The sequence below is a fragment of the Anopheles merus genome, chromosome 3R (genome assembly GCF_017562075.2).
Source record: "Anopheles merus strain MAF chromosome 3R, AmerM5.1, whole genome shotgun sequence".
Taxonomy (NCBI): Eukaryota; Metazoa; Arthropoda; class Insecta; order Diptera; family Culicidae; genus Anopheles; species Anopheles merus.
The window spans coordinates 10,337,009-10,357,637 of record NC_054084.1 but is presented as its reverse complement, the minus strand read 5'-3'; the positions used below and the strand labels follow the sequence as shown (position 1 = coordinate 10,357,637).

The following is a 20,629-nucleotide window of genomic DNA, read 5'->3' as shown; positions in this document are numbered from 1 at the left end:
GACAGGAGCGTGCAATTTGTGTGTAACTGTGTATCGCCCGTCGCACACGGATGCCCTTTTCGACGACTTTTCAAGCCCTTCTTCTCTTTCCGTCACAGCGCCTCATCACAAGGGGAAAAGCGAAACAAGGAAAGGGCATCCGACTCAAAACGGGTTAAAGCACGATTGGTAGAAGGGGCGGCAAAGGGGGGGCATCAGGTGTGATAAAAGTTTTCGTTGCAGACGAAGAATGTTCTTTCCGTTGGAGAGGCACATCGGGCCGTTGGGTGGTGTAGGCATTCATGCTGTGTATTCGCTACCACAGCAACAAAGGGACTGAAAATATTCTCCTGTTTCGAACGGAAGAAAGGAATATATGGTGAGGGGGGTGAGGCATTCTGTTATGTTTCAACCCCGGCCTATGTCGGTTACATAATTTGCTAACTTAAATGAAATGAGCTGACACACACAATCATACTCACACACACACGCATGTGGGGGTGTGTGTGGCATTTTATCGCAACGAGAGCGACTCCTAGAGAACTCTGGCTAAAAGAAAGCGAAAGGGGGTGGGTAAGGCGTAACAATGTACAAATGCAATAACTCTTTTACTTTGAAAAGCATTTTATTTGTGTGCTCTGTTGAGAAGAATGTTCGTCGACGGCGCAGCTCTAGTATGGGAAGCAGCACCGTTTGTGCTGTTGCTGTTGTTGTTCCGGTGGAATTTTCATCCCATTTTTCTGGAATCACTGCACGCTTTTAAATGTGTGTTGCCGTTTGTTGTTTGTGGGAAAGCAGGGTAAGAGCCGCTCCAAACAGTGTGTCGTACAAACCCCCCCAACAATGGCACAGAAACGTATCCCAAAATCCAATCCCCCGTAACGCGCTTTTGCTGCTGCTTGTCCTCCCTCCTTCTAGCCGTTGAATGGTAATTAGTAGGAATCGAATTAATAAAGCCGGTTTGCGTGTGATTGCGAGATCGTGCAATTGAGTTATTTCATTGCCATTTTTCATAAGAAAATCACAACAAAAAATCGTTTCCCATTGCTAGGCGCTACGCTACAGTACACTGGGGAGGAGTAGTTCTGCTAGGGTAGTTTATTACAGGGTTTTCCAGGGGTTCTCATGTTTGTGACTCTTTCTTATGGGAAGTGAAATTCAAATGATGGTAATTGGACTCTATGGCACCCTTTTTGGACAGGCTCATTGGAAAATCCTGTTGGATTTGTCAGAACAAGGGTGCTATAGCGTCCAATTCCCATTGCATAAAGTTCATTTCGCGTAAGAAAAAATCAATAAATTGTCGCACAGTTACGAGAACTCCTGGAAAACCCTGTATATAGTGCTCATTGAAAAAGGGGTTGTAGTACGTAGGATAAAAATAAAAGAGAAAATCATCTCATATTTCGTGCCATAAACTCATGTATCGTTGTTTCATGCAAAAAAAAAACGAACAATATATATATTTCGCTCATATTATTTGCACCAATTAATCGAATCGTTCAAACCCCCTTTTTTGGTTCCTCCCTTTTATTTTGTTGGTGTGTATTTTTATCGTTAAAATCAAACAATGGTGGTTGCCTTATCTCTATTGTTTTCTCCGTTGTTTTTTTTCTGTAAATCATTTTGGTTTTGTTTTCGGTGTCATTTTTTTTTAATTTAAATCAAACAAATATGCCGCTGTACAGTTATTATCCGCGTGTGCTGTGTAAACCAGCGTGTCTGATTGTTAAGCTTGTGATTATTTATACTACTCCTCCTTACCTTACCTCCTCTTTAACCGAATGGCTGCTTCCGTTCCTGGGGGGTTTGTGGCGCTGTCGTGATACGGTCGGTAAAAACGGAACGAAAATGAACGAAAACAAAAAAAAAACAAAACCAAAAAACAAAAAGGTGCACACAAGCGGGATCTGAACAATCTGTACCAAGTGATCTATTACGGTGACTCGCAGGTCGAGGTCGGGAAGCCGTTCTCGATCTCGTGCATCATCAGCATCGCCAACCCGGTCGAGTGGCACAAGGACGGCGAACCGATCCGGAAGCACAGCAACATCCGCCACGGCAAGGATGAGCACAGCTACATCGAGAGTGAGATGGGCATCGCAGGTAAAAAGGGATACGTTTCCGGGGGCCGTTATACATACACGAGAACACACACACACATTTTCGTACGTATCATCCAGCAATGCAATATAGACAACACTGTTGCCCATCGTAGAATGTATCATTTGGCGAGTAAGCCGCATATAAATATGTGTAAGAAGCAAGTGAGCAAGAGAAAGCGAGGAATTAAATGCTCAAACTAAGCATCGCCAGGGTTGTAGTTGAACATAAGCGTATTAGTAAAGCTATAAAAATGCATTCAAAGGCACAAGGGTACTTCTCACTTCATCCCATTTCATCGCTCACAAAAATTAAAAAAAAAATGCTTTACTTTTAAAATTTCATTCCGTGCCTGCACCATTGGCTAGAAATAGAGAGAGAGAGGAAAACTGTAGCTGCCACAATGCACACACACAAATAGATTCTAAATCGGCTATTTTTTTGTATTCAGTAGGGACGGTGTCGGCCGTATTGCTTTTAAAAAACATCGGCTAATTGAACATATCCGTTATGTCCGGGTGTGTGTGTCAACGGAACGTGTGTGATGGATATCGACAGTAAAATGTCTAGAAAAGATGACCAAAAAAAAAACATTCTCCGAACACACCAACGCTTCTACAAACGCTTCTAAGCTAGCTATGTCTAGCTGTCAAAAATATAGCAAACACACGTGAACATGCGTGAGAGAGCGGAAAAGTGGAAAAAATACTTTGACGGGTCTCTTCCAACATTGGTCGTTTCCGCCGCTGTCGTTTCAAACACACACACACACACACACACGTTCCGAGGGAAAAGACGACACAAACGCGCGACCATCAATTACTGCCCGGGCTATATCGGTTGTTTCCGTTTTGGAGTACGGTTTTGTCTTTTTTTGTCGTTTCTGCCACGTGGCTGCTAGTTTTTTCGGGGGATTTTTTTGGTGCGTGCTAAAATAATAATTTGACACCAGAAGTTGAATAGCATACAAGGCACACAGGAAGAGGATAAGTTTAGATCAAAAGACGCACACGTTGCTTGCAGAGGTTCGATCCGAAGTAGGTGCGGAACTGTAAAAAAAGGGAAGTAGATTGCATGCTAGACATTTCATGAGACACTTCATCTGACGAGGGAAAAGCGTGTCCAATTAGACGTTGTCTAGGTTCATTCATTTTGTATAGGTTGAAGTATTATTAGTATGCAATTGAACGTAAAGAGCTGTAAAGCGTCGGAATTAAACGGCTTCGCTTGTACTCTACTAGCACACACCCGCCACAGTTGTCGCTCTCCCATCACACTCATTCACTCGGCAGCAAACATTAGCAGCGGGCGTAGGGCTTAAAACCGAACTCTTGTCGCCAAAATCGTTTGATCGAGCATTTTTCTCTTGCATATCATGGCTGGCCAAAAACGCAACAAAACCCCTTTGAAGGAAATCGAGACAAAATCGAAGCATCGATCAGCGTCCAGCGCGCCCTGCCGAAGCACCAGGGCCGGTATCAGTGCAACGCGCTGTACAAAAACTACCACCAGCTGTACGTGTACCGGAACGGTACGCTGCTTGGCCATGGTGCTGGTGCTGCTGGCGCTGCTGCCGTCGTACCGGGCCCTTCAAGGGGCCGCGACGAGATGCAGGTGCTGTTGAGCACGGTCAAATCGACGCTCGTAGCGCCGCTGCAGCAGCCCATCGAGCATCATCACTTCACGACGGCGGTAGCGCTCGCTCCGGGACCGCCCATCGTAGACGAGGAGCTGCCGCGGGAACACGAACGCGATCGGGAGTCCCCGAAAGGCGGGCACAGTCCACACCATCACAGGCAGCAGGCGGGGCAGGGCCATCGACACCATACAGCCAGCGGAGGTTTAGCCGGGGAGAAGCAGCCCGCCCACTCCAGCCCGGTGATGGGCAAAGATGACTCGAAACGGTTCGTCAGCCAAAAGACGACCACGATCGACCAGAACGGGCTGCTGCCGGAGGAGCTGCTGGAACAGACGGAGGTGGAAGATTTGGATCGGGATTTCGCTCCGGTGCTGCACAACACCGACCACCGGGGTGCTTCGCCGATGATGGGCAAAGGTTCAAAGAAGCAGCACTCCAGCGCCGGAAGAGTACACGTACCGGTGGAAACACGAGAAGAGGATGAAGATGAGCGAGAGGAGATGATTGGTGGCGACGATGTGGCGGAGGCGCGCGAAGGCCTAGATCTCGATACCGCCGGTACCGATGCGGATCACGCTGAGGACCTCGTTGAACCCGATACGGAAATCGTTATCGAAAGCAAGGCTATCTCGCTCGAGGACGAGAACATCGACCGGTTGATCCAGAACAAGAGCGACATCAACGGGATCATCTTGGTGGACAGCCTGGAGGAGCTGGCGACGCTCCGCAAGCAGCCTTCGTCCGCCCTGTTGCCCATACTGCCAACCCGTGAGGCCATGATGAGCAACGGCTCGAGTGGGTTTTCCCTGGCCGTCAGTACCGTTGGGCCGATGCTGACCGGAGCTGGTGTCGTCCAACAGCAGGGCGCCATTTTGAAGGACGGTGGCAGTGTGATGCTCCTCACCAGCATCGCTCCACCACTGGAGCAGGATAATACAGTGCACCACAACCATCACCATCACCATCACGAACATCACGGAAGCTCGTCGTCGTCATCGTCGACCGCAGCAAAGATGGCAACCACTTTAACGGCCACGACTTCTACTACTACAACCACTGCTAGTACTACGACCATCACAACTACTACCACTACGAGCACCACCACAACGGCGGCTCCGCCCACGACGACCACCATCGCGGCTGCCGGTGAGGATACAAGAATTTCTCTCCCCCAAAAAGTTATCGTTTTTTCCCACCTAAATTTTTGGGCGACAACCATTTTCGAACCCATTGGACCAAAAAAAAAGAGTCGAAATTGAACAGATTGCAAAAATTCGAACAAAAATGGTTTCCGTTTAGTACGAAAGTGTAGCCTGTGTTTTTTTATATATGTATACGCTGCATCGTGTTACGTTCGCATTGTTTTGCGTACTGCTAGTGCTAGAAAAGTTCTTTTTTCTGCTACAGTTTTGCCCCGCAATAAAAAAACCAACCTTTTTTCTCTTTCCACCAAGGGAAAAAGGAAAGTCGAAAAGGGGTGCCAAATTAAACCCAAAAAAACAATATATTTCGTTCACCCGACAACAATCGCTTAATGCTAAAATTTGTTCGTTACTGTTATTGTCGATCGATGCGCCTATAGAGAGAGAGAGAGAGAGCGAGAGAGAGAACGAACAGGAGCAGATGTTTAGTTTTAGTACATGCTGTTTTGTTTACCGAATTTTAACCGTTTCCTTTTCGAGTGTTTGTTTCTGCATTTTTCCTGTTATAGTCAGTGTTACCCTTTGTCCTTCTCTCCTTGTTACATCCAACTGGTAGAAGCTTCCACCTTACAAATCCTTCATGTGAAAAGCCATGGTTTTGGTTTTTTAATCATCTTGTATATCATGTAATTCCATTTTTATCTCGTTTTTACTTGTTCGTGTTTTTCATGTTGATTTAATTCCCCAATTTTTACTCTAATTACTGCGTGCTGCTATAAATATGAGTCTTTTTATTCAAATAGACTAGTACTATCCCGTTTGTATTTAATCCCGGTGCTGTTGGCCTGTGTGTTTGTGTGTTGGGCATGAGAAGAGGAACTGTTACACATTTAGTTCACCCAAATCCATCCTTTTTCTGTATTGCTTGTCGTTTTTGGATGTTGTTTGTGGTTGGTTTTTAATGCATCAAATAGCATTCGTCATCCTTAAAAAAAAAGAAATTCACCCAAATGCAACATTTCCCCGACCGATTGTGGGGTGTTCTTTTCACGGAACAGCCACGAAACTTCGCATTCAACTTGCGCAAGCGACGAACCGCGTGCGGGGCCAACAACCGAGGGCCGCCGAGCTGTAAAGCGAGCTTAATTTGCATTCACCTGCCGCAAGCTAGCAAAATCCTAATTTGTGTTATTGCTTTCTACGGACGGAGGTCTTTTTTGTGTATGAAACATTTCGGTCTCGGTTCTCGGCTCGCTGAAATCATTTCATTTCTGGAAGGAGAAGAAATGGAAACAACTTTCCATTTTTTTCCCTTTTTTCCCCTCAAAATTGAATGAATATAAATCCCTTTCAGAAACCAATTCAGCGTTTTCGTTCGCTTTTTTTGTTCCCATTTACTATTTACATTTAATTTCATCAGCAGATAAAAGCGCAGCAGCTCTCCTCCCATGTATTTTTTTACCTTTTAATTAGTCATGTTTTGTATATGTTATCTTTTCGTGTTCTGTTTGTCTTCTGTTCGGCTTTGTTAATGTTGATATTGCTTTCGCTACATTTATGTTCATCTAATCAAGCTAATTTACCGGGCAGATTTAAGAACTTTTTTATCGCCTTTCCCAGCTTCAGTATGGTTCCGAAGATGGAGCACACTTTTTGGTTTTAACTTTTCGTGTTGAGAATATTCTTGTACCTAGCAGACAAATAGCTAAGCTCGCCGTTGTATGTAAAGGCTCAAACTTAGGTCTAGTTTTAGCTTTTTTAAATTATTTTAACGAAACAATAAACTATATTTTCCCTACCCTTCCCGGTCAGGTTTGTTTGATTTTGTTTTGAGAAAGCGTTTTATTTTCACTCGTTTTTGTTTCCCCTCCCTTCTATACCTCCGTTGCCGTTTCTTTCTTCCTAATATTTTCTTTTCTTCTTGCGCGTAAAACAAGCTGTGTCGGAAATATTCGCCATTGCCGGCTTGCAGTTTCTTTTTCCCGTCTGTTATTTATGCTAGTGTATGGGTTTTTTTGCTCTCCTTCTTTAAATATTAATATTTTATAAAGCAATTTTCGCAATAAATCTGTGTGGGTGTGTGTGTGCGTGTGTGTGTGTAAGGGACTTGGGCCTGCAAGCCGTACTGTTTCATGGTGCAACAGACACACACTCACTCACTCACTCACACAGACATTCATCAGGTTCCGGAAAATGACAATTTTCCGGCCCGTGAATCAATTTGTGTGTTCATTAGCATAGTGTCGTCGCAACGCACGCACACGGAGGTCGTACCGCGATGACACGCAGCGTGGGGGGGGGGGGGGGGAGTTCCTTGGGGCAACCGTTTGTGCACGACACACCTGATTCGGTACGCGACAGCCGCCGGGTTCGTTGTGTGCTGTTGGTGTATTTGCTTCTACTGCTGCTGCCCGGGACTCTTCACACGGCCGTAAAGGCACGGCTTGTCTTGTCTGTATCTCTTTCACTAGCAAGAGAGTACATAGTCGGGAAGAAGAGAGGTTATGCAAAAACCCCCGGGTATCTGTTAAGCGCCCCGTGCACACACACACACACACACCCCGGAACGAAGAGGCGACAAAATGCGAAGGATAACGCTCATGGGAAAATCAGTCATTTCACAAAACCCACTGGCACACACACACACGCGCCCAGGTACTCCAAACTCTTCAGTGTCCCCCGAACACCTGGTACGTACGTGGTGTGGTACCTGTTGAATCGAAAAGCAGCGCAAAATCAATGCCTGGCTGTCAGGCAATCCTGGAGGCACGGACGCGAGTCCCCCTGGTGGCTCTTACGTTACGTGCGCGTCCTGTGTGCAAAACATTAGCATAATTAGGTCAGCACACGCTCCACGCGAACACGGGGAGCACTCACACACACGCCCAGTGCACGCCAAAGCCCCTGGAACGCTATCTCACGGCACCACATACACAGGGCAGGCAGCGCTTGACAGAACAGGAACGCCATCGAAAGCGGGCAGGCAGGCAGCACTCGGTCGTTGTGTGACACACGCTCGACTCTGCACGACGGGGTGAGAAGAAAACACACCCCGTGGGGTTCATAATTATTAGTGCCGGGGTGTGTGCTGCACCATAACTTTCTTTCTATATACGTGGTGCAACACGCGTCTTCCGGTCTACGGGCACAAATCGGGACACAAAGTGTGGTTTTGTGCTGCTGCTGCTGCCCTTTTATAGAGTGGCCGCAGAGGAAGGGCGATATTGCACGCACTTTAAAGGCGCGCTCAAAAGCATATTATAACTCATTTAAGAAAAGGGGTTCGGTCGCCCTTTGCGTGCACTGCTCGGGTCCTGTTGCACATAAAGTGCGCACAATAATTTCCTTTCCGGCGATTTAATTACGCCGTAAGACTGGCTGTCGTGCCAAACGCCGCACGGGTGTGCCAAAGTGATCGATGAAGTGGAAAATCGCTCATGACTGGGTTAGTAATAGGGGAATGGCTGTTGGAATGTAGAGTGCACTTGACGGTAAACGCGCTGTTTGTGGTACGCAACAGTGCAAGCAAATCGAGAGGGGCACCGTACAGCAGGTAAAAAATAACCCTCAACCAGTCCTAACAAAATGGTCAGAAGTAAAGAATTGGCGAAGGTTAGCTTTACGTTTTAGGATGACTACAATCGTGCGATTCGTGTGGTGTGGGAGTTACCAACAAAAAAAAAGTAACTCCCGGCCCAAGATGTGTGATGAACATCGGGCGGAAGATAAACAGGCAGTTATCCTCCGATCCGCCACCATCCACACGCCGCCCGCACATCATCGCCTGGTAAATAGTTCGCGTTTTGCATGGCAAAACAATTTTTCTGTACCACACCGAACACATCTGGCGTAGGCTGACCGGAACACCGGCCGGCCGAGACTCGCCAGACGAAGTCAGGCGTGCGAGCGAAGCCGGCTTTTGGGGTGGGTCGTCTTTGATGTGTTTTTGTGGCAACGAAGAAAGAAACTGTGCGCGATCGTGTTACCTTCGCTACGATCGCGGTTGGGGGTTTCTTTCCGTTTGCTGCACGGGTAATTTGGTACACAGAGACCCCCCCCCCCGGGAAGGTGGTCGTTAGTTTTGTAACCAGAGCTGTGGGGTAAAACTGTCTGACGTAAGGCTGTTGGAATTTTTTGGCTGCTTCAAACTGAACCAGACATTAAAGCAATTCATGTTTGATTTGAATTCTCTTTAAATAATACTTTTCAATGCAAAAACGTGAAAAAAAATCTCTAGAAGCGTAATAAAGATGTTTTGTCACGCAGTTTGCATGCATCTAGGCGCTTTGTTTGTGTTGCGAATTGCCTACATCTAGGCGAAACTTTCATACATTGGCCAATTAAATTGCTTTTGTCGTTTTTTTTTTGTAGCAGGATGCTCCTTAATAGCCCTTTGCTTCCCTTTGCTCATGCACATTCCGAAACGGCCAAACAACAACGCCCCACAACCGTAAATGTGTACTCGTTGGGCAGAAAAGCGCGCGCGCAGCAAGTTGTCTACCCAGCACCGTTGTACCACCGATATCCGCTCTTGTTTAATTGTTTGATTTGTAAAGCTACACTCACCGATCGGCGGGTGGGTTTGTGCGATGGTGGCTGGATGGTGACCATGCCAGAACCGATATGGCCTCGAGATACCGTGTAAACTTGTCACCATCCCCTGTGTGTAGACTAGTGGTGGGTGCTCGGAATCGGACTTACCTGATTCCGATTCCGTGTTGGGATTCAATTCTGGAGGCGATTCCGTAGCTGGAATGGATTTTGATTCCGGTGTCAATGCCAGAGTCAACTCCAAATCCGGAACCGGCTCCGGAATCAGAATCGGAATCGACCTGAGAATCACAATATGCTCCGGAAACGGAATCAGAATGGACTCCCGAATTGGAATTAGCTTCGGAATGAGAATCAGTTCTTGAATTTAAATAAGAAGTTTCAGAAGCTGAATTGATCCGAGAATCTCCATTAGAATGGTTCATCTACAGGTAAATTTGGATTCTTTGCGATTATCAATACGTAGCATCATTGGACCCACACGCATATTCTTACGGAGATGTCGAAACTGACTCCGATTTCCAAGTTGTATCTGTTTTCGGAGCCGATTCCAATTCCGAAGCCGATTCCGGAGCCGAATCCGGATACGATTCCGATTCTGGAGCTGATTCCGATTTCGAATCCGATTCCGATTCCGGAACCAATTCCGGAGCAAATTCCGGAACCAATTCCGGAGCGAATCCGGAGCCAATTCCGAAGCCAATTCCGAAGCCGAATCCATATCCGATTCCGATTCCGGAACCAATTCCGGAGCCGATTCCGATTCTGGAATCGATTCCAGAGCCAATTCGGGAATCAATTCAATTCCATTCTGGAATCGACCTACTATCCGGAATCAATTCCAAAATACTTCGGAACTAGTCGGAATCGATTCCAATGAAAACTTATTTTTTCCCATCCCTAGTTTAGACCCCAGACCCTGTTCGATTGAACACTATAAACGATGTATCGGCATCACGAAAGCGAAAAGAGCGACCTGGTCGTTCTCGACGTCTCCATCCGGATGGAATGCAAATATTTACCATTTACTATCACATCTCGGTCCCGGGTCGTCCTGCTGCTGTGTGGGAAGGTAATAAATGAAACAGGGTTCGTTTTTATTGGCCACACTGCACCGAATACCCCCGGAGTATATGGGTGTGTGTGTGTGTGTTATTGTTGCAAACCTCAGGAGGTAACGCTATTCCGTTCACTTTTCCTCCACAAACTGCTCATTTTGTGGTGTGGTGCTGCTGTTTTTGCTTTTCAAAACTCTGGCGTTACTCTCCCCAGAAGGTATACACATGATGCAGCCCAAAATTGGCCAATATTAAATGCCCCAGTTGTTTTGTTGGTTTTTCACCTCCAGGAGGAAGAGAACTTCAAGCAGTTTTGGGCTACGATTGGGCGAAACCTTCAGTAAATGAGGAAATTTTCGTTATGAGATTATAAAAGTTACTCTACTGGGGGGACCATAAAAATCTCACCTTTTTTTCCTCCTCCCGGTTGGAAAAGGTTGTGCTCCGTCGTGTGCTTGTTGGAAAATGTGCATGCGTGTGTGTGTTGCCTTGCAAATAGCCGGAACGCGCACGACCTGCATGCTGCTTGCTTCCTCCCGCCAGCAGCAGAACTAATCTACAATCTCTCCCAAAACTGCCAGCGATCGTCCGCTTCTAGTGGCCGATGCCAAAAACCATGCCAAAATTCAGCATCTACCCACCTACCTACTGAAACTCTCACACACACTCGTTGCTTCAAATCATCCCATTGCTCCTGCACACGCACACGGGGGACGGAGACTAGTGAGTGTAAACAACGGCAAATTAAATATTTATTAATTTTATAAATATCAGACAGGCATGAACCGACCTCCCATCACTCCCCCCTTCCAACACAACAGTGCTGTCTCTCTCTCTCTCTGTCATTCTCTCGCCCGTTTAATATATTGTGCGCGCAACGCCTACTGCTGCTGCTGTGTATACGCGTACCATCGGGCTCAGATTTTCCGCCGCCCTGACTTGTTGTTGGTGCCGCTCTGGACCGTCCAATGGGGCGGGAGAAACGGAGATTGTAGAGGAACGGTTGGTGGTTGGGGTGGATCTTTCGTCGCGCGGCGCATGAAATTAAAAGCCAGATGACTGCGGTTTTCATTAAATAATCATGGCATTTCTGGTTTTCCACCAACACTTTTCCTCCCAGCAAGCTTCATTTCCTTCTCTCTCTCTCTCTCCTGCTGCGCACACACTGACTGGCTCGTTCGTCGTTACCTCTGAGGGGGTATGGCCGGAAGGAGATAGCTTTGTGGTCGACGTGTCTGTGTGTGTGTGTAGAACAACCATTACATTCCCCGCTGCCCACTGCCCAACAGACACACCGAATACCTTGTGTGTCACGTATCTTTTCTCGCTCGCATCCACTATTTGCATCACGTTTTTATTCACGTCCGCCTTACTCTCCCCCTTCCTGCTCGTGCCGTGCACTAAACTCTAACCTGTTTTTGGAGAGTAGCTGTTTTTATTATTGTCCACCCGTTTTTCCACGAGCCACTCTCCTCCGTCCCCATGTCTCGTAGTGTGTGTTAGGGCAGCCGGCAGCGGCGGCAGCAGCATCGGCAGCAGTGTCATCGTCTAGTGAGAAAGGAGGACAGGTTAACTCATCCAAGAACACGCGCAGAGGGTGGTGGTAGATCAGTCAAATAACGACGAAGATGGAATGGAACAGGTGCGCGCTAGGAGTTTGCTTTACCCAGCCGCTCCAAATATACTTCCCTCCCTCCAATAACTTGCCAAGACAGTGAAAAAGGGAGAGGAAAACCTTTTACCACTCAGAGCGCCCACCTCTTCATCACCTAGGGAGGGGAACTGGGGAGCAATGGGGATGCTTTTTGGCATGGGGACGACACACCGGCCGGGCGCTTGTATAATATGAAGGGATTGGGGAGGGGAGGGTCCGTTCCGTGGAAAGCGTACCAAATTGTGACGACTCAATTTCGGTCGCGCGAGAATTTCGCCCTCCGAACAGATATTATTATCTTACGTTGGACTGGGCGGCGGGACTCGGTGGGGGGCGATGAACCTGGAGAGGAATAAAGGGGGGTCACGAGGAGAAGTGGTTTTCAGATGGAACAGATGGGCGGGGGGTTTTAGGGAAGTTTAGAATGTTATTCAATTCGTATTCACGTTCCCACAGTATAAGAGTTGGAACGGAAGGTGGAACGTTTCTTGTGTTTAGTCGTAGCTTTTTCGATTGTTTTCCCTAGTCTCTTTAAGCAGAAAAGCAGTTAGTGAGTGTGTTTTCACTCAATATATAAGAAAAGATGTTCTTACTCGATGTTGCTATGTTGGTTTTATCTTACTTTTAGTTGATTTTTTGTACGAAACGCAGCTTGGCAATACAATTTTTTATATTCTTATATTATGTTTGATTTTCTATGTTGTTTTTATTCATCTATTTTGTTCCTTTTTTTAGTCTTCCTTTATCCACATATAGTTGCATTCTCGATGCATTTCTCTTTCACTTCCTTCTCGTTCGTTGTTCCCGTTGTTTTATATATTGTTAGTTTTTTCCCTCCTGCTTCCTTTTCTTCTTCTTCTTCTTCTTCTTCTTCTTCTTCTTTTACTCTTCAAAATTCACATTTTTTCATTCACTTTATCAACGTTCTTTTTCCCTTCCACCCAGTTAAACAACCCATTTCCGCCTGTTGTAGCACAAAACTGTTCTTTATACTCGCTCTCTCTCTCTCTGTCTTTCTCTTTTTCTCTATCTTTCTCTCTGTTATCACGCTTTCCTGTTTCCGGTTTCTCTATTTCCTCTGCTCTGCTCGATGTGTTCCCGGTGTGGCATTAGGCTTGTAGAGCCTGCTTCCTTTCTGGTCTTCCTGCCATCCGGGAGCCGAGCACAAACTCCATCCCCCCACCTCCCCTCGATTCTAACGTTTAATGCTTATTATATAGCTCGTAACTGCCCCTAGCGCAATGCACTGCGTTTTGATGTGTGCAACCGATTAATAACTTTCCGTATTTTATCCTTCCGCCCCACTTTGCCCCCCCCCCCCTTTCTCTTTCCAGATGTACTGCTGCCTAACTACGACCAAGCCAGCACTAGTTTAAAAATATTCGATATAGCAAAAGCATTGACGCTCGGTTGTAACATTACACAGGAAGGAAATTTTGAGTTAAGTTGGTAAGTGTATTGCATGAATCCTTCTATTTAATACAGTGAGATGTATTGATGATGCTTTCCACGTTTTTTTTTACTATAGAATTGTTTATCCACATTCCAATTAGAATTGTAATAGAGGGGCCTTGCGAAAAGCGAATGAATTAGCTTTGAGAAAACATTTAAAACCATTCCAACATAGTAAAACCAATCCAATCGATCGTCGCAGCAGAGATAGCCGAAACGCTTCCATTCGCGTTCGCTCTATGTGGGTCAATTAATTTACGCTTGTTGACGAGTCGCCGTGGGACAAAAATAATTCTCTTCGCTTTGGCGTACGATATATATATTTTCCCTCCATCCTTTCGTTCGAAAGTACTTACCTTACCACTCTGGCGCCACCCCTTTTTTCTATTGTGGTGCTTTTTTCCATAATTTGTCTTCGCGCACCCCGTCACTCGAGGTCACTTGATATCCGCGCGCTGTGGGAGAAAGAAGGAGAAGAAACAAACAAAAAAGAAGCGAACCCCAGCTACCATTAATATTTATCAATCCAGCTCTGCGTTTTTCTTTCACATCACAACGTTTAAGATCGCAAGAGGCGCGCACAGCACCGTGGAGAGTGTTGCTGCCACCCTTTTCTTCTCAACCTTTTTCCTCTCCGTCGGTTGGCCGTGGCTCCATTCTCGTACCACCACCACCACTCCCCTTGTGCCTTGTGTCATTCATTTCGGTTTTGTCAAATTATCGATTTTTCATTCCGAAAGGATTCGCTCCCCCACGACGAGGTTCATGCTCATGCTATAATGCCCGCCACGAAGCAAAAGGGATGATTCTCTTTTCTTGACACAAATCTCTTTCTTTTCAAAGCGACTGACGTCGGGGTGACCTTGCTACTGTCTCTTTTTGTGTGTGCCGGCCCGTGGCGTGGGTTTGTGTCATGACATTCCTCCAGTTGTTTGGGAGCGATTTTTTTATTCCTTAACTTTAAATATTTAATATTTTCTTTAAGATAACAAGCATGTGCGTTAGCGTGTTGATGAGAATGTAAAATGCATTGGCAAAGTCGGTGTGTGTGTGTTTTTGGAAAATGGCAAATTTAAATTCACACCATCCACTGGGCGCCTCCATCGCGGTTTTGCAAACTCTTTTTGGGGCGATCTGGCAACATTGTTTTTTGGTTATTTTGCTGTTTTTTGTTGCTCAAAACTGCCAAGCAACACAAACCTCCCATTCAAAGACACACCGACACAAACACAATACTGTGTAAAATAAACATCTCATTAACACTCCTCCGCTGTCTTGGCGGCCTGGCCTGGCTATTGTGGAGTGAAACACAAAAACTGCTGACGTCAGTGTCAGTTAGTGTGTGTATGCGTGTTATTTAGCATGTGGCTGTGGTTGGGGGGACGAGCAGAAACCTGCACCCATCCATCCACCCTTAAGGGATGAATGATTTTTGCTCGCACGAAGGGCTTCTGACATTACGCTGCGTTCGCATACACACACACACACACACACACACACACACACACACACACACACACACACACACACACACACACACACACACACACACACACACACTTCCACTTCCTTTCTTGCTTTTTCTGAAGCCATCCTTCAAGAGCCCGCAAAGACAAGCGAAAGGTGTCTTCGGCAGTGCGCCCACGACACGAGACATCCCCCAAAACGTCCCGGTTGTTGTAAAGAACAACTTTTGACCTAAATACTGCCACCATCACCGGGCGCATCATCATCCTCCCCCCGCCGATCATCCTCCACGCGTTTCGTCAAGTTTCGTGCTCTGCACGGTGTGTAATTGTTCGTGATGGGTTTTTCTTTTTTTTTTTGCGAAACGGTACGAGAGATATACGATCAATTTATTCGTGGTGGTGGTAGGTGGACTGTTAGCATGACGAAAATTGACAAAACTTTGGCCCCTGCTTTCGGGGTTGGGGAGATGGGAGCAAGTTTCGATGCTAATTTGGAAGCCTCTGCTCTGGCCGAAGAGCGTTAGCAGCTTAAGTACTTCTACTTACCCCCCTGTGGCTTAGTGCCACAGGGCGGAGCCACTCGATGACGCACTCCGATGTGTCCGCCTTGTAGTGAAGGGAAAAAAAGCAAAGCACAGAAACGATAAACAAATCCAGGCTTGTTGACGTAAACCAGAGCTCAAAATGGTAATTTGCTTTTTATAATAAATCATATCAACTTTTTTTTTCATGCTTTTCATCATTAGTTTTAGCTTCACTACGTTTATGTTTGTGAGAAATTCTAATACAATGTTTTTAACCTCTCTCTCTCTCTCCTTCATAGGGCAAAAGACGGTAAGAACGTAAGTGAGGTCGAATCGCTAAAAGACCGCTTTAAGATACTGGCGGCCGAACGAAAGTTCGTCATCAGTCGGGCACTGGAAACGGATGCCGGACAGTACACGTGTAGCGTACCACAATTGGGTGTATCGAAAAGTTTTAACGTAGTTGGTAAGCATAATGTGTCACAATCGGAATGCAATCAGAAAATCGGAATGCGTAAACAAATAATCCTATGCTAATTCGCTTTTTTCCCCTTCTTCATTTCAGCTAATGTTGTTGTTAAATTTGAAAGCACAGAAATAGGCAAAACTAACATAGTGGAGGGCGAACGGTTGACGCTTCACTGTATAGCTTACGGAACGGATCCTAAAATCACCTGGATAGTTGGTAAGTAAATGGATGCGGCGAACAGTAACAACAGTAGCGCTTTTGTTTAACAGTAAAGGATAGCAACAAAGCAAAAACCAAAGAAGCGCCGACAAGCACAATGCCCATTAGGCGAGCACTTTACTTTTGCCATTCAAACCGGACGGTGGTACGCGTTGCTCCACCATTTTCTAATACACTCTACGTTCCAGTTCAGTAATAGTCAGCGCCAATATCATGCCAGTTGGAAAAGAAGGCAGAGTAGGGACTTTACAATAGCGTCCTACGAAGAGAGTGGGGGGCGGCCGGTGCGCACATTATTGGAATGAAAATATTCTTGCCTGCTCTAAAACACACACCACTGTGGGCACGAGGGTGGGTTGCTCCCATTTGAAGAAAAAAAGCAAGCAGCAACCCGTCAGGAACCATCGGCGGCCCACTCTTCTTTTAGTTTCACCTTGAAAGCATGATATTGTCGCTATTTTTATGCTGGAGAGGGAGAAGCAAAAATGCCCTTCTCTTCGCCTCCCGGGGTTTCTCGACGTCCAACGCGCTCCTTGGCGCTACATTAAACGGCTACGTATACCGTCGGACCTTTCGTTGTGATCACTGCTGGCTGGCTGGGTGGTACACGAGGTGGGAAGAAATCGTCCTCATCGTGCTTTGGCAACAATATCGGCCACAGCTAGGTGCTCCACACGGGCGTTTGGGCAGAAAGCCGCGAGGGGTCAGCCCCGCTGTTAGCCGCTGTACGAAAATATCCCACCGGGGTCTATTAATAGCGGGGAACAATATAGATAGCCTACCCCGTTCTTAAGCATTATCAGCTTAATTTAAAATTTATTTTTAATACCGACTCGGTGTGGCCCGTCCTCTCGCAGTCGATGTCACCTCCCCCGTATATGTGTGTGTGTGTGTGATTTTCCATTTTTTTCCCCCAACCGTTGTGCTGCATCCTTTGGTGGTGTTCCACATTTGCATTCTGGTCGGACGTTTTGGCTGGCAACGACATGCTGCTAACGGGTCGTCCCGTACGTACGCTTTGGCCTTGATATGTTTGTGATATGCTCTGTCTCGAAGCAGGGGGTGGGTGAGGCTATCGTCTTGCACAAATAAAATGATCTTTTAAGTGTATTGTTTGTTTTGTGGCCGAATTCAACTCCATTAAAATCACATTCCATCTACGCCAGCAAAACCAAAGCACCGGAAACGATTTATTTTTGAAGAAATTAAAAACAGCCCATAAATTGATATAAATTAAAGATGAGGGGAAACACGACGACACATCGGACCAACGAAAATCATGAGGACGGGGACAGGAGGTTGATCGAATCGACAGCCATCGATTAACATTAATCAATTGAATAAACAAACAAAACTGGTTACGACTGCTAGCGATGGTGGTAGTTCAACCGTCGCAGCAGACTGTGGGAATGTGTATGCTCGGTCTTGCTGCTGACAGAGGATGCGACGACTCGACTTAAGATGATTGACGGGAACATACATACGGCGTGGCTACAGTTGCCAACTAAAAAAAAGACACAGCGAGTCGTAAAATCCCGATCGAATTTATGTTGCCTGTAGACATGACGGACACTTGCCTTCCCTTCGCGTGAAACTGACCTTTAAACATCGTCGTACGCTCCCGTTTCGCAAACCGTTGAACAAAACCACAAAGCAAACGTTAATCAACCTCCAAAAACCCCCAAAAAGTGCAGCTTTGTTTATTGGACGGAAAGGTTAAATTTAACTACATCTGCACACTATGTGTGTGCCTCCCTTCCTTGGCGTATGTGCTTGTAACGGGGGCAGTCTTTGCCGTGTAAACAATGGATCGCATACACGGGCATCGAGTAAATATTTATTACAAGCACACTGTCCAGAGGATGTAGGGAGTGCTGCTGAGCATGTTCGGACGTGTGGCGTGATGTAAAAACCGTTTTACACACTATTCCTAGACCCCCACTTGTTGGATGTTTGGTGTGCAGTTGGAATTGTTTCACCTATTCCCCGTACAGCGAAATTGGTGTAATCCATAGCGCAAAGATCCCGGCCTTTCCATCGCTGCTTCTTTCCGCGCAATAGCTATGCCGCACGAAGGAAGCGCAAGAAAACAGGTGTCGAGGAAGGAAGCAGTTTTCCGTTTTGCGTGATTTAAGACCGACAGCTCCACTAACAGCCAAAGCACCTTATGGTGTCACGCAATCTTTTAAGCATAAATTAAATTGCTTAACCCCGGGCGCCGTCACCACCCCGCCGGGGTGCTTGCAATATACACGGCCGGCGGTGGTGGCAGCACCGAGTGAAGCACGAGCTGCTTAGAATAATCACTGCCAGTGAGAGAGAGAGAGAGACTAAAGGGTCTTACCCAAGCGGCGTCTTTTTTGTTGTTGTGCTGCTTACATTACAGCTATCTTTACTGATTTCTCCAAGGCTTCTTTAAACGGTCCCGGCAAGCAACACGAAACGTCTTATCCGTTCTCGGCCAGGTGCAAGGTGGATGTATTTTTTGTCTCTTCTTTTTCCAAGAGATGTTCCTAAATGAACGTCTGTCAACGATATGGGCGAAACGAGAGAAATTACGGTTAAGCCCGCAAGGCGTACAGTGTGTTCCTCTGTGTGTGTCTGCCTGTTCGGGCTAAAAGCACAAATTGATCGAACCCATGCTCCCGAACCCAATCGTCTCGGGACTCTTTCCAGCTGACAATTATCCCTGGCCGACACCAAGCTGGCCCGTATCCTGTCGCTGAACTACTTCAACACACACTCACGTTCACACGCACATGCTTATGTATACCTTTTTTCCGTTCAAAGGCAGTGTTTTCACCCACGCGCGCTCCCCAGCGCACACAACCACTTACATGGGACGAGTGTGTGTGTGTGTGGCAAGAGGCAAGACACTGGACAAACTTTTCCGTCCAGCAGGGGGGAGAATTTTCTTTCTCCTCAACACCATCCACCTCCGCGACCCGATCCGCCCGAGAAGCTCTCTCTAATGGACTTTTGTTTCTCTTTCCGGTTGGCGTTCCCTTTTTTTCCTTTCCTGTGGCCTTGGGCGTGCGAGCGACAAACTGGGTAGACGATCCTGAGAGGGGGTCGTGCTGGCGTGCATCGAAAGTCCCCATCGTCGTCGAGCACACGCCGAAGTGGTGTTGCACTCGTCGGTGACTCGCGAGTAAATCGCTCTTCGCCCTTCGGGGGCGCTTTTGCCTAGGACCACTTCTTCTTGTCGTCCGCCGCACACACACACACACTCACTCGTGTTCAGTGTTGCGCGTGGTGATTCCAGCATTACGTGACTAGCAGCTAGACAAGTGTGCAATCGTTCCATTATCGCTCGGTCCACCGTTGAACCGGTGCGAGCGGAGCGGTGCGCCATGCTTGAAGGTGAAACATAATACGGGACGAAATTCCACAGGATCAGCACGGAACGACGGGCGAGAAGGAACGCTCACGTTTGCTCACTCTTTCGCTCCACCCATTGTGGCAGAATGTGAAGGAAAGATGCCGGGGCGGGGTTGGTTTGTCTGTTAGTGTTTTAATATTTGTTCAATTTAGAGCTTATTGTTATACACATACCGGCGTTTAGATGAGAAAGCTCACGGAGAGGCGTACGAGGCTGGTTGTTCTGTTTAAAGGGAATCTTGTTGCCAAAGGCTGGGCGGGGGTGGTAGCATTATATTGTAAATATTTTATTCAACCCACACACACGCACTGTGATTAATTATTTTCTCTCTTTTAAGGCAACAATACTTACAACGCGTCGACAGATCACATCGTGCTGGAGGAGGACGAGAGGGGCGTCGAGAACGCGAAGCTTATCATCGATAGCATAAAGCTAGACGACTACGCCGACTACACCTGCGAGGCACGAAACAATGCCACCGAGTTTACGGGCAAACCGGCACAGGTTCTGATCACCGTTAGAGTAAGAGGTAATACTATAATGACGAAGCAAATCACCTGCTTTCACAGCGAACTAATCCCTGTTTTTGAATGTAATTTTAGGAAAATATGCGGCACTTTACGTTTTCCTGGGTATTATTGTGGAAGTTGTTTTACTGTGTGCGATTATTTTAATATGCGAAAAAAGACGTAACAAGACAGAGATCGAGGAAAGTGATACCGACCAGAGTCCCGACCAGTAAGTATTACCGGAACCGTTCCCGATTTTGTTTTTTTCCGCACGGTTTTTTTGTGCGTGTTTTGTGGTGTCTCCCTGGTAGTCCTTTACCCCATCGTTGTTAATTATGCTGGCAAAATCTCCCCCCATTTCCTGTTCTGTTGTGCCAAACAATCGACAATCAGTCACACAAGCGAATGCCGATCGATACTGGGATCATCACAAGAACTGCCAGGGATTAATCTCGATGTTGTGTGACTGATTGCTTGTT

At 46.6% G+C, this 20,629-nt stretch overlaps 1 protein-coding gene across 13 annotated transcripts in view; it reads left to right on the top strand.

Annotated features, from left to right (window-relative positions):
• The window catches only part of LOC121596956, a 69,426-nt gene that overhangs the window by 34,459 nt on the left and 14,338 nt on the right, over window positions 1-20,629 (top strand). For all 13 annotated transcript variants that reach the window (XM_041922381.1, XM_041922380.1, XM_041922371.1 and 10 more), the window contains 7 exons: window positions 1,873-2,085; window positions 3,494-4,867; window positions 13,461-13,575; window positions 15,871-16,037; window positions 16,137-16,256; window positions 19,979-20,170; window positions 20,244-20,379. In XM_041922381.1, the coding sequence (XP_041778315.1) occupies window positions 1,873-2,085; window positions 3,494-4,867; window positions 13,461-13,575; window positions 15,871-16,037; window positions 16,137-16,256; window positions 19,979-20,170; window positions 20,244-20,379 (2,317 nt within the window). The remainder of the gene's footprint in view (window positions 1-1,872; window positions 2,086-3,493; window positions 4,868-13,460; window positions 13,576-15,870; window positions 16,038-16,136; window positions 16,257-19,978; window positions 20,171-20,243; window positions 20,380-20,629) is intronic.